The 12,528-nt window shown below is 48.2% G+C and overlaps 1 protein-coding gene across 50 annotated transcripts in view; it reads left to right on the top strand.

The window, feature by feature from the left end:
• The window catches only part of R3HDM2 (R3H domain containing 2), a 176,089-nt gene that overhangs the window by 159,159 nt on the left and 4,402 nt on the right, over positions 1-12,528 (top strand). For 34 of the 50 annotated variants that reach the window (XM_070052484.2, XM_070052475.2, XM_089308577.1 and 31 more), the window contains 7 exons: positions 1,232-1,333; positions 3,398-3,640; positions 3,916-4,042; positions 4,268-4,428; positions 4,846-5,000; positions 6,756-6,856; positions 12,080-12,249. In XM_070052484.2, the coding sequence (XP_069908585.1) occupies positions 1,232-1,333; positions 3,398-3,640; positions 3,916-4,042; positions 4,268-4,428; positions 4,846-5,000; positions 6,756-6,856; positions 12,080-12,249 (1,059 nt within the window). The remainder of the gene's footprint in view (positions 1-1,231; positions 1,334-3,397; positions 3,641-3,915; positions 4,043-4,267; positions 4,429-4,845; positions 5,001-6,755; positions 6,857-12,079; positions 12,250-12,528) is intronic. The other 16 variants (XM_070052495.2, XM_070052491.2, XM_070052485.2 and 13 more) reach the window with 1 other exon arrangement.

Raw genomic sequence — 12,528 nt, 5'->3', positions numbered from 1 at the left:
AAGAGCCTCCTCAGGGATGCGAGGTGGGAGAGGTTGTTGCTGCCCTGCCATGCTCGACATGTGGAGGAGGAGCCTGGGGGTGGGATGTGGATAGCTTCTGGGACTTCTTTCCCTCTTCCCCAGTGCTAGAATGCAGTAGAAAGAACACATGTCAGGCAGAACCAGGCTCATCCCAGCTTGGTCACTTCAGGTGTGTGAGCCTAGTTGAATGATTTAATTTGTCTGAGCCTTACTTTCTTAATTGCTAATACAAGTTAGATCTCCCAGTAGGATTTTTGCAAGGCTGTAATGAGAGAATGCATGTTTTGAGATAATGTTTTTGGTCCCCATCCCCGACCCCTTCAACTGTCCTCCCATCCCTCCTGTTACCAGGGGCTGTGACTGGAGAACTGATGGGGAGGGGAGATCAAAAGGGCGGAAGGGGGAGAAAGGAGAGAAAGAGAACTACCCATTAGTTGGTTTAGGACACTCCATGTTCCTAATAAATCCTCCGGCTTGAGGCTAGAGAAGAGGGAGCAAAGGGACACACATGAAAGCGAGGCTGTTTCTATTTTATTCCTACATTCTCCCTGTGTGCTTGTGGGGGCACTTTTCATACTGGCCTCACAGCCTGGAGGAGCACTGAGCCATCAAGGAGCAGGAAGGAGTAGCCTGAAGCGGCCAAGCGTGAACTGGATGTATTTTCCAGCTCTGCCCTCGGGAGGGAGACAGTCCCGGGGAATGAGCACTTGCTCCAGGAGAGCCGCGGTGTGAAATCAGGAGCACAGCTGAGCCAGACCTTGGGTGACCCCTCCTGCAGAGGCAGTACAGTGGTGCAGAGAGCAATGCATTCTCAAGTGGGCATTCAAGGAGGGTTATGATCCAGCTCCCCAGGCAGCGTGTGTTCAAAGAAAATGCTTTAGGAAAAAGCTTTGTTTGAATCAGACAGCGGGCCCTGGCCCTAAGAGTCCTCAGATTGCTCACAACAGCTGCAGAGTTGTGAATGGCTAATGGGACGGGGAGTACAGACGCTCTCTGCTCATAGGAGACGTTGCCTATTTGTCAAAGAGATGGGAAAGCCACAAGCCGTCTTGGGCTTGCTTGCCAGTCAGCTCAGCAGCCTTGCTCTTCACGTGGAATTTCTTTTATGATTAACTTTGTTGTTCTTTCCCTTTCCCTCCCTCCCCACTCCCCTGCCTCTCCTTGTACCTTCCTTTTCTCTTCCCTTTCCACATGCCTCTGCTGTCCACAGCCAGTCCCGGCTCTGCAGCCCTCTCCGCAGCCTGTTCAGTTCTCTCCAAGCTCCTGTCCCCAAGTCCTTCTGCCAGTCTCTCCGCCCCAGCAGTACAACATGGTATAAACTCCATTCCCCCTTTTCGTCTTGTCCATGTGTGGCCTGTATCTGTGGGTGTGTCTGGATCAAGCTGTGATGGCCTTGCACGCGTGTTGTGCTTTTGGAGGGCCATACTGAAAGTTGCTGCTTCTTGAGGGACTAGACCAGGCTGAACCATACCCTATTGTAATGACCTCATCACAGCACATCAAAAGATGTGTCTGTGTAAGACACAGGAATACCGAGTTCTCCTGAATTTCAGGAGGGGAATGGAATCGGGTGTTGGTCTAACCTCGTCTCTTCATCTTTCCACCAAGAACATCCTTCATCTGATTTGCTCCCTGGACGTGTCTGAGGACGCCAGTTTTTTGGGTTTTGTGATTTTTTTTTTTTTTGGACAGGCAGAGTTAGAGAGAGAGAGACAAAGAGAAAGGTCTTCCTTTTCTGTTGGTTCACCCCCCAAATGGCCACTATGGCTGGCGCGCTGCAGCTGGTGCGCTGCGCCGATCTGAAGCCTGGAGCTAGATGCTTCCTCCTGGTCTGCCATGCGGGTGCAGGGCCCAAGCACCTGGGCCATCCTCCACTGCACTCCCGGGCCACAGCAGAGAGCTGGCCTGGAAGAGGGGCAACCGGGACAGAATCCGGCGCTCCAACCAGGACTAGAACCCGGTGTGCTGGCGCCGCAGGCAGAGGATTAGCCAAGGGAGCCTTGGTGCCAGCCAGGACACCAGGGTTTTTATGTTTGGTTTGTTTTATTTTTTAAATACAGAAGGATTGCCTGTAATTTCCTTTAAAGATAAAAGCACAACTACAGACTCCTGTGGTACTACCACTGGTAAAACCTTAAAACCTTACCTGTCTTACCATGTCATTTGTATTTTAAAGATCCCTTTTCCCTGTATAGCACATGATTAAATTGTTTGTACCCTGATTATGCAACCTTTGGAGATAGGATTTGCCATGTAATTGGTAACTCCCATCATGGTTGTCGAAGCCTTGGTGACTTTGCTTTGTATGAATGATCTCTCTGCTTTTTCACAAACATCTCCTCTTTCCTCCTACCTCTTGTCTGCATTCTGAAAAGTCCTGGAATAGGGACCTCAAAATAATCTGCAATCTAGTTTTTTTGTTATCTGTTCCTGACCAATAAAGTGGCAAAACAACTAACCTGAGGATCAAATTCCTGAAAATTCTGTGAAACTACAGGAAAGCATTATCTTCTGGTTTCTACTAGTTTGTTTTGTAAAAGAATTTGTGCATGTGCATGTGCGTGTGTGTATGTGTGTGTGTGTGTGTCCCTGATCAGGGAGCAAAAGGAAAGAGGAAGCTGACAAATTCTAACTGTCCCCATGCAAGTGAGAAGTGGAGCACTGTCGCCCTTGCTGCTTAGGGAAGAGGCTGGAAGAAAAGGTAATCACTCTCCCCCTCCAGCTCAGCTGCTCACCCTGGCCTCCTTCCGGAGGTGAGAATTGGAAGTGGTTTCTGAAGGGCAGGAGAACTCTAGGCTAATGTCAAGAACAAAAGTGGAAATGACCTTGAGAAGGAGTGAGGAGGGAAGCAGCAGGAGAGGGTGCCCTCCAGTCCTTCCACCACGTGGACAGAGCTGTGGAGGAACCCAGGCCCTGCCTCTCTGGGTCTATTCAAGGTGTCATCCAAGTCCTTTTTTTTAAAAGCAGGATTTACGGCCCTTTTTATGGTTGGAGGCATGAAGGAGACAGGGAATAGAAAGACCTACTAGTTTGTCCTGTTGTTTTTCTATACATAGAAGTTGGGTCATAGCTCCCCATTTTCCTGGGACTAACCCTGATAATGATTATCAGAGTGGCCATTTTTACCTCATATGTGTTAGGGAGACTGGCTCTGGATTTGGATTTCAAACAGCTGTTCAAGTCATAGCAGTTAAAAACACCACATGACAGAGGCTTAGGGCTAAAACACACCTCTCAAAACAGAGGCAGGACTGTCCCAATTTGGTGTAAAGAAGGCTGTAGAGAGCATTGCTATGTCTGTCAGTCTTTCTGTGTTGAAGCCAAAAACATGAAGCTTGATACAACTTCATCCTTGAGCCTTCCTCTCTCTCCACAGGCAGATGACCTCAGCAACCCCTTTGGACAAATGAGCCTCAGCCGCCAAGGTTCTACTGAAGCAGCTGAGCCCTCTTCAGCTCTGTTCCAGCCTCCACTTCTCTCCCAGCACCCCCAGCAGACTAGCTTCATCATGGCTTCCACAGGACAGCCCCTCCCCACTTCCAACTATTCCACTTCTAGCCATGTACCACCTACTCAGCAAGTCCTGCCGCCCCAGGGCTACATGCAGCCCCCTCAGCAGGTGAGCAGCTTTATGATCCTCCTGCCTTCCTCTAGTTGAAGTAGCTCAAAGTGGATGCCCCTCCCTGCTTTGTGCCGGGGAGTTGTGTTCCAGACAGAAAGTCTTCTTTCTGTGTAGCACAAGGCTTCCTGTTTTATTGTAAACTTGTATACTAATCATACCATAAAATATCTCCATTTGTAGATTTCTAGCCATCAACTCACACATTTAGTAATTTGCAGATGTTGGAGCTGAAGTTGAAAAACCTCTCACCTACCTGTTTTCTTCTACCACAGATCCAGGTTTCTTACTACCCCCCTGGACAGTATCCTAACTCGAACCAGCAATATCGACCTCTCTCTCACCCGGTGGCCTACAGCCCCCAGCGTGGTCAGCAGCTGCCTCAGCCATCCCAGCAGCCTGGTAAGGAAAACTTCTGGCATAAAAAGGCAGTGAGTAAAGAGAAGGCAGAGAATGGGAAAGAGGGAAGAATAACCTTCCTATTAAAAAAAAAAAAAAAAAGGCATGAATGATTGGAGTCCTAAGGAGGGGGACACAAGAAAAGGAAAGGTAAAATAGGATGGAAGGAAGAGAGGGATGCCTTCTCCACTTTCATACTAATGTTGTCTCTGTCTTGCCCGTCCCTAGGTTTACAGCCTATGATGCCTAACCAGCAGCAGGCGGCTTACCAAGGCATGATTGGGGTCCAGCAGCCCCAAAACCAGGCCCTACTCAGCAACCAGAGGAGCAGCATGGGGGGCCAGATGCAAGGCCTAGTGGTTCAGTACACTCCACTGCCTTCTTACCAAGTGGGTGCCTTCTGCTTTGGGAAATATCACCAACTCTTGGGATGAGGGAACAGACAGCCTCCTGGGATCATCCAGACTTAAAACTCCAATGCTAAAATAGTGTCCATTTCCTCCTAGAATTGTTAGGTTTTTTATTTTTCTTCTGAGAGAAAGCCTAGAGAGCCTGAGAAAAGTTTGTAAATGGTTGTTGCTTATATATCCTGATTTCCTTTAGAAGTCAGGCCCCTTTCCCTGTGTCGGATGTCCAGGGAGAGGAAAGTGGAGGTAGCTCTGTTAGCATTTCCTTTAGGCAGATGGGAAGAACAGGATGAAGCTCTAAGCAGGGATGAAAGTTGTAGTGCCCTGGTCTCGTGATGCTAGGCTGTGCTCTGAATGAGCTCTATGGGAGTGTGAGTAGTCATTCTCTTCTCCACCCAGGTCCCAGTGGGTAATGACTCACAAAATGTGGTCCAGCCACCTTTCCAGCAACCTATGCTGGTCCCTGCGAGTCAGTCTGTGCAAGGCGGCCTCCCAGCAGGGGGTGTACCGGTGTACTACAGCATGATTCCACCAGCTCAGCAGAACGGTACGAGGTGAGGACCGCAGAGCCAGGGTGCCTCCCGTAGACCTTCAGCAACTGTGCTCCATGGTTTTGTCTCCACTGGCCTCAGACAGACAGGGGTAAAGATCTCAGTGGTACCCCCTGCAGATAGAATATGAGGGAGTTCATTCTCCTTTTCTTCACATTGATTTCACATTTGCATAAAAGCTTATCTGCAGGAAAAAAATCCTTTTTGAGAGACAGACGCTTTAGAGTGGTCCCCATTTTTTCCCATCAGTGGGACTAGAGCTATGGGATAGAGACTGCTTATCATCAAGAGAAGCAATCTGGATATATGTAAAGTTCACTGTGAACATCTATATCTATTGGTGAAACTGTGTGTCTGTTTCTGTATATCCGTTTATATAGAGAGAGTGAGTGAGCTGGGTATAGGTCATAGCTAATTAGAAAAATCCAGTTAATTCCCTTTGTTTCATCTCTCGCTCTCTCTTAAGATTTATTTATTTATTTATTTATTTGAGAATCAGAGCAACTGAGAGAGATGGGAGAGATCTTCCATCTGTTGATTTACTCCCCGAGTGCCCACAATGGCCAGGGCTGGGTCAGGCCAAAGCCAGGAGCCAGAAACTCCATCCTGGTCTCCCATGTGGGTGGCAGGGGCCCAAATACTTGGGCCATCTTCCACTGCCTTCTCAGCATATAATTAGCAGGAAGCTGGATCCAGAGCAGACTCAAATCAGCACTCCGATATGGTATGCGAGTGTTACAGGCGGCGGCTTAACCCGCTACTCCAAAACACCAGCCCCTTCCCTTGTTTTTTAAATAAAGAAATTTCAGCTAGGAATGTTAAGAAACTTACCCAGGGGCAGGCGTTGTGGTGCCTCAGGTTGGGACGCCCACATCCAGTCTTGGAATGTCTAGGATCAAGTTCCGCCTCTGCTTCTAATTCCAGCTTCCTGTTAATGCATCTGCGAGGTGGGGGAGGATGACCTGAGTATGTGGGTTCCTGCCACCGTGGGGAGATCCAGGTGCAGTTCCCAGCTCCTGGCTTCAGCCTGGCCCAGTCCCAGCTGGTAGGGGCATTTGAGGAGTGAGCCAAAGGGTGGAAGATAGCACTGTCTCTTGCTCGCTCTGTCCTGTCATTCTGTTTCAAAGAAATAAAAAAGTTTTACAAAAATCAAAAGGAAGAGAAAGAAACTTACTCAAAGTCACACAGCTAGTTAGGAGAACTGGAGCTAGAACCCAAATCCAGGATGTATGTGTCTTTTTCCCAGTATGTATGTTCCTCTCTTTTTATGTGTACGTCTCCATGTTGTTGGCATCTTGTGGGATTTTTGTTCCTCCTGTTTCTCTGTGAATCTTCTGTGTTTTGCATTATATGTGTATCCAAAGTCATAAATCTTCTTAGTTCTTTTATACCCATCTCTGTGGCACCATGTTTCTGGCACTCTGTGTGTCGGTGTGTCTGTTTCTGTGTGTATTTACATGTGTGTGCACACATATATGTGTCTGGTGTTTGCACGCTGTGGGGAAGAGCATGTGTCACTAACATTTCATCTGTAGCACTGATTAGCAGTTTCCTAATTGAAAGATGATCAAGTACAAATATATATAATTAACTTTGAACTGATGAGTGATTTTAGAAATTGCATGGCAAATTGATCTGGGAATGGCTTGGAGCTGCCTCTGCTTCCCATGGGGGAGGCCCAGGCAGCAGCAGCTGTTTGCCGGGAGCTGTGCTCCTCCCTCTACTGCTTCACCACTCCTCTCTCCTCCATCTCCCCAGCCCTTCTGTGGGGTTTCTGCACCCTCCAGGGTCTGAGCAGTACCAGATGCCTCCGTCTCCCTCTCCCTGCAGCCCACCACAGATGCCACAGCAGTACTCAGGTAAGAGGGCAAAGGGGCAGGGTCTGGGGTGCTGGCAGGAGCAAACACTGCTGAAGGGTTTGTATTGAGAGTGGAAAGGACAGAAAGAGCTCAAAGACGGTTCTGTCCCTACTGTGTCCCATCATAAAGTCCTGGCTGCTGTTTCCCAGGGGTCCTGAAGTCGACCTCTCAAGAGGTAAGGTTGGGTGTCCTGTCCCTGGGAAGCCACTTCTTTGGTTGAGTTCCGTGTTTTCTTGTCCTTTTCTTTTTCTAAATCCAGCATTGCACTCACATGCCTTTAAGTTATGAAATACTTGCATCTGTTTTCTGCATTCATTCTTCCTATAGACAGATTTTCTTTCTGTTGGCTGTGTCAGAGAAGTTGACAAAATGCTTTTTAAGTCATAGGTTTGTTCAACAGTTTTTAGTGTGTGCTTATATACATATTGACATTTTAATTCTCATCACAACTTTGAGAGGAGGGAATTTAAGATTTAATAAAATTATATGACTTGCCCAAAGTCACAGTCCTGAAACTTGAGTCTTTGGACATTCTGAATCCTCAGTAACGCATTTTCAACAGGCTTTTGTACTGTGTTCCTTTCTTGCCATTGAGAAATAAAGGACATCATGTTAAACAGCTAAAAGCCCTCTTCAGAGGGCCCGCTTTTCCCGGTGAATAGGTTGATGCCACGCAACCTCTCGCTGTCTGCCTCTGCCCAGAACTCCTCCAGCACAGCAGGCATAGCTGCCCTTGCTTGATGCCATTTTACCTGCCCCTGACACAATATTGCACTGCAGTCAGAAAAACGTTAGGGCAAGGCCTGCGCTGTGGCATAGCGAGTGCAACACCGGCATCCCATATAGGCGCTGGTTCAAGTCCCGGCTGCTCCAGGCGGGACTTGATCCGGTTCCCTGCTAATGTGCCTGGGAAAGCAGCAGAAGATGGCCCAAGTGCTTGGACCCCTGCACCCATGTGGGAAACCTGAAAGAACCTTCTGGCTCCTGGCTTCGGTCTGGCCTAGCTCTGACCATTGCAGCCATTTTGGGGGTGAACCAGCGGATGGAAGATCTTTCTGTGTGTCTGTGTGTCTCCTTGTCTCTTTTACTCTGCTTTTCAAATTAAATAAATCTTTTATAAGAAAAGAAAAAGAAACTTCAGGGGTTCTGGAGGGGAGGAAATGTTAACCTAGCCTCCAACCAGCCCCATTCCACTTTGTTGTGGGAATGTCAGAGTGCCCTCTTCTGGTGAAAGGAAGGCACTTTGCCAGTTTTCCCTATTTAGAAGTGGAATATTTTTCACTTAAGATTTTTGGCACTCTCACTGTGTGTTAGATGCTATGGAGGGGATTCCAGAATTAATCTTGCTGATAAGATATGATTAGTTCCTACCTTTAAGGAGGAACGTCTACCTTTATCAGGCTAAACAAGGATCTTCCATAGGCTGAGATTTTACATTCATCAGTTCTGACCCTCTATTGAATCAGTGGTCTCTCTAGTTGTTTCTGCTAGTGTCCGCCAGGGGCACTTGGCCTTGAAATTCCCAGTGGGGTATGGAAATTACAGAAGCCAGCTCCAAGAACTACTGTAGCCTGTGGTGGTGCTTGGTACCGCAGGGCATTTTCTCTCCAGTTCATTAAATAAGTGTGTGTGTGAGTGTGCGTGTGATATGCTTGTGTGTGCATTTTTGTGTGTATCCTGTATTGTATGTCAGTATATCTCTTGGGCTCTGCTTATATCTGTTAATCTTCAAATATCGGGTTTTGGAATCAAAATCAAACCACGTGAAAAGAAGTTTTCATTCCCTACTCATCCTGGTTCTGGGTTAAGTAAACTGAAACAACTGTTGTTCTGAAAATTGACAACACTGGAGGTGCTGGAAGAAAGAGATAACCTAAGCTTCCCACATCAAAGGAAATAGGGAAATGCTCTTCATCATTTGTTTCACTTGCTGCTCTGAAATTTTCTCAGCTGTGTCTCCTTTCTTCCTGGCTACCCCAGTCGAGCCTAGGCTTCTAACAGGCCCCACATACTTTTCCCAGATGATAGGACCCTCTGCTCTACCCACATGATCTAAGAAACCATATTCCCCAAAGAGTTTCTTGTAGAAGTCTTGAGCCCCTGCTCAGGGAAACCAGAGGAGAAGGGGGAGAAGAGGAGCACTTGCTTCTCTTGTCTCCCTCTCCAGTTTACCCTTCGTGGGCAGAGAGGCAGCAGACATAGCCCGTGAGGGCCACTCTGTCACTTTCAGAGGACAGTCACCTGGCCTCCTCTCATGTAGCAACATGGTCACTTTTCCAAAAATAAAGGCAGGGATTAGGATTGGCTGTTTCTGGAACAACTGTTCTGGTTTATTAATACATTTTTGTAGTTGCCCAGGCCACCCCCAGGCCTGGATCTTAATTCCTCTACTATAATATTAGACATAGCTGTAACCCCAGGAAACACTTCTTCCCACTAAAATGATGGCTTGCAGGTCCCTGGGGGTTTCCACAGAGCTGCTTGTCTGGGGAAGATGTACACAGATGGAATGGCAGTGACACCTGTACACAGGCTCCCAGCTCCCAGTGACACAGCAGTGGAAACGGAGGGAGAGACAACAGAAATAGCCTCTCACGTTCTTACCGGCTCATTGTTGAGCTGAGGGGAAGTTTCCAAAGCTGAAACTATTATTTTCTCTCCCGCTTCCTGAAGATACCCCTCGCCCCTATCAAAGGACCAAAGTATGATTGGTTTTTGTCCTGGAATTTGGGAAAGGTGGCTATGGATTTTATTCCTCTGGACATTCCTTTCCATATATTTGGTCCCTTGTGGTAAGGAAGAAGACTTGTCAGTCTTCTACCTCAGTGATTAAAAAAAAAGATCTAAACAGCAAACAGTTGTGCCAGACATAAATGTCATCTGTTTGTATTTATGCGATTTGCTCTGCCCAATCGACCTTTCTGCCCAGGTTTAATGATGCCACTTAAAAAGCCATTCACACGTCCCCTCTCCTTTCAGAGCTTTCAGGCTGAAATTGATTTCCTTATTCAACCCCTTTCTCCCCCTTCCCACCTGCTCTCAACCAAGCTCCTTCCCCCAACCTGATTATATGGAAGTGCTGTCACCGGGCAGTGGTTTTTTTTTATTGCCATGTCCATTAAGAAGTAGCGACAGTTCTGCTGCTAACGGATGCCACCTGCTTTTGGCTTGAGGAAGAGAAGCATAAAAATCAGCTCATCAGCCAAGGAGCAAGTAGTGCTGTGTCCTCAGCTGAGTGAAAGAACAATGCTCCAGGCCAGCGGGGGAGGACCAAGTGTAGGGAGGAGCTTGGAATGGGCTGCGCTAAGAGCCCTGGCTTTGTTTTTGTTGGGATCAGAGAAATAATAGGAAGGTGTTGTCCTCAAGCCCCTTAATTGCTCCTTATGGCTACATGTTGGAGTTAGAGCATCTACCACCTTGCTTATTTATGCTCACCCACACACACACTCCCACTTCCCCCTCCTTTCCTGGCCCAGGGCATCAGGCTCAGATTATGAGCTGCCTTCTAGAAAAGCTGTAGACTTGATTATTTTTTTTTGCGTTGGCCCCTCAGGTAGCACTGGGGTGTTTCAGTAAAGCCAATTGCAGTTTTGTTGGTAGACAGTGTTGGAATGGGTGGAGCTCTTAGGATGGGGAAATAGAATGCCCAGAGCCACTCCAGTCAGGGGAGTTGGTGAGTGTATGACATTGCACAGCCGTGCAGCCATACTGAACGAGTCCCCTGTGCCCTTGGAGGGGAAGGGGTAGTGTAAGCTGTTGTTCTGAATGTGTGTGTTCTGTGACTGACTAAACCCTGGAGGGTAGGGGCACGGACTCTCTAGGGGATAGGATATAACTGATGCTGTCTCTCCTGAGCTGCTCTCTCAGACCTCCTGCCATTTCTTTTCCTCTCCTTTGACGGGTACTACCTCAGGAAAGCAGTCACACTCACTTTCCAGCACGGCTGATGCCCAGGGCCAAGGCTGCACCATTTCCCGGTACAGGAGAAGTGTGATGGTGGCAGCAGTGGCAGCCCCAGAGCGTCGCACCGTGACAACAGCAGCACTGCAGCAGGCAACCCCAGCTCCCATTTCTCCACTACTGCACACACAGGCAGCCTCAACAAAAGAGCCTGGGAGGTCAAGAGCAAGCCCTCATGCTGAATAGTGCCCTGTGGGGAAGCAGAGCTCCCGCCCACCCTCCCAGCAGGGACTGTCCATCTGACTGCCCGACCCTGGGACTGGACGAGACCTCCGTAGTTGCCGGGGCTAGAATCTCAGGGTCGTATCCAGTCAGTCACCTAAACCTGTTGGTGTAACCCTCAGAGGCTCTACGCGCCCACTCTGTTCCTGCTGGCGTTGCCCTCATTCAGAACTTCCTTACTGAGTTTCCAGAGCATCCTAAATGGTCTTTCTGTGACTAGTCTCTCCCTCCCTTCAACTGCCCTACATCTGAACTCTTGGAGCAGCTCTCTGAAGCACAAGTCCTACTCCCTGCACCCTCAGGATCAAGTCCAAGCCTCTCCCCAGAATGAGCTTTAGGCTCAGATACCAATTACTTCTAGTGGATAACCCCATAGTAAGTAGAGTGTGCTATCTCTGAGGGCAGAGACCAGGCTTGTTTGTTGTACGTAGTAAATGTTCATTAAGTGTTTGCTGAATATACCTACTTTACTTCCTGCTACCTCCCCTAATAACATCTTGAGTCATCTGTCATTACCTGACATAAGTGACGCAAGTGTCCATGCCCTCTGCTAAAATGTTTCCTACCTCTTCAGCCCAGAAGTATCTCCCTGGTAAGATACATAGGGAAGCTATGTGCATTTATCCTCTCCAGGACAACCAGAAAAGCTTGCACGTGTCTGGAGCTCTGGCCCACACCCCGGACTGGGACCTGTACCCTGCCCAGGCATTTGTGCAACCTGACCTGGATGTTTCGTAATACCTAGCTTTGACCAAGTGGAGTTGTTTTCTGCCAAGCCTATCAGACTGCCCCTCACCAGGTGAAGGCCAAGAGAGCATTGGCATTGGGGGCTCCTTTCCCTTTCGCTCAAACTTCTACAGTTTTGGGGAGAGAGAGTCAGATGCCAAGTCAGCAACCATCTTGGATTCCTGGCAGGACACAGTTAGAATTGTGCTGAAGCTAGAGGATGGATTTGCTTACTGGTTTTTCCACCTAAGGCTAACTGGAACACCAAAAATACAGTTTGAATTCACCACCAACTGCTTTCTCCCTGCCACTCAGGAGTGTCACCTTCTGGACCTGGTGTGGTGGTCATGCAGCTGAATGTCCCTAATGGACCCCAGGCCCCTCAGAACCCATCCATGGTCCAGTGGAATCACTGTAAATATTATAGCATGGACCAGCGCGGTCAGAAGCCTGGAGACCTGTACAATCCTGACAGTAGCCCCCAGGTGAGTCCCACAACCCAGCCTTGCCTTGGCAATGAGGTGACTGGATTATTCCCAGGGGACAGCTTTTGTCATTGAATGTACAGCTTCTTTTACATGAGTATTTTGGGGGAAGAAACAAAGAAACCGAGGAGAGCATCCTGTTTTAAGGAACTTCATATCTAAGGTGGCAGATGAACACACTATTGAAAGTACTTGGAGAAAGCCTAAAATGGTATGTCAAAGTGGGAAATAAGGGGCTGGCATTGTGGTGCAGCAGGTTAAGCTGCCAGTTCCGATGCC

Source organism: Oryctolagus cuniculus, chromosome 11 (assembly GCF_051225735.1).
Source record: "Oryctolagus cuniculus isolate XC-2025 breed Fujian yellow rabbit chromosome 11, ASM5122573v1, whole genome shotgun sequence".
Taxonomy (NCBI): Eukaryota; Metazoa; Chordata; class Mammalia; order Lagomorpha; family Leporidae; genus Oryctolagus; species Oryctolagus cuniculus.
The sequence above is the reverse complement of the archived record's forward strand: the minus strand, read 5'-3'. Positions and strand labels throughout refer to the sequence as shown.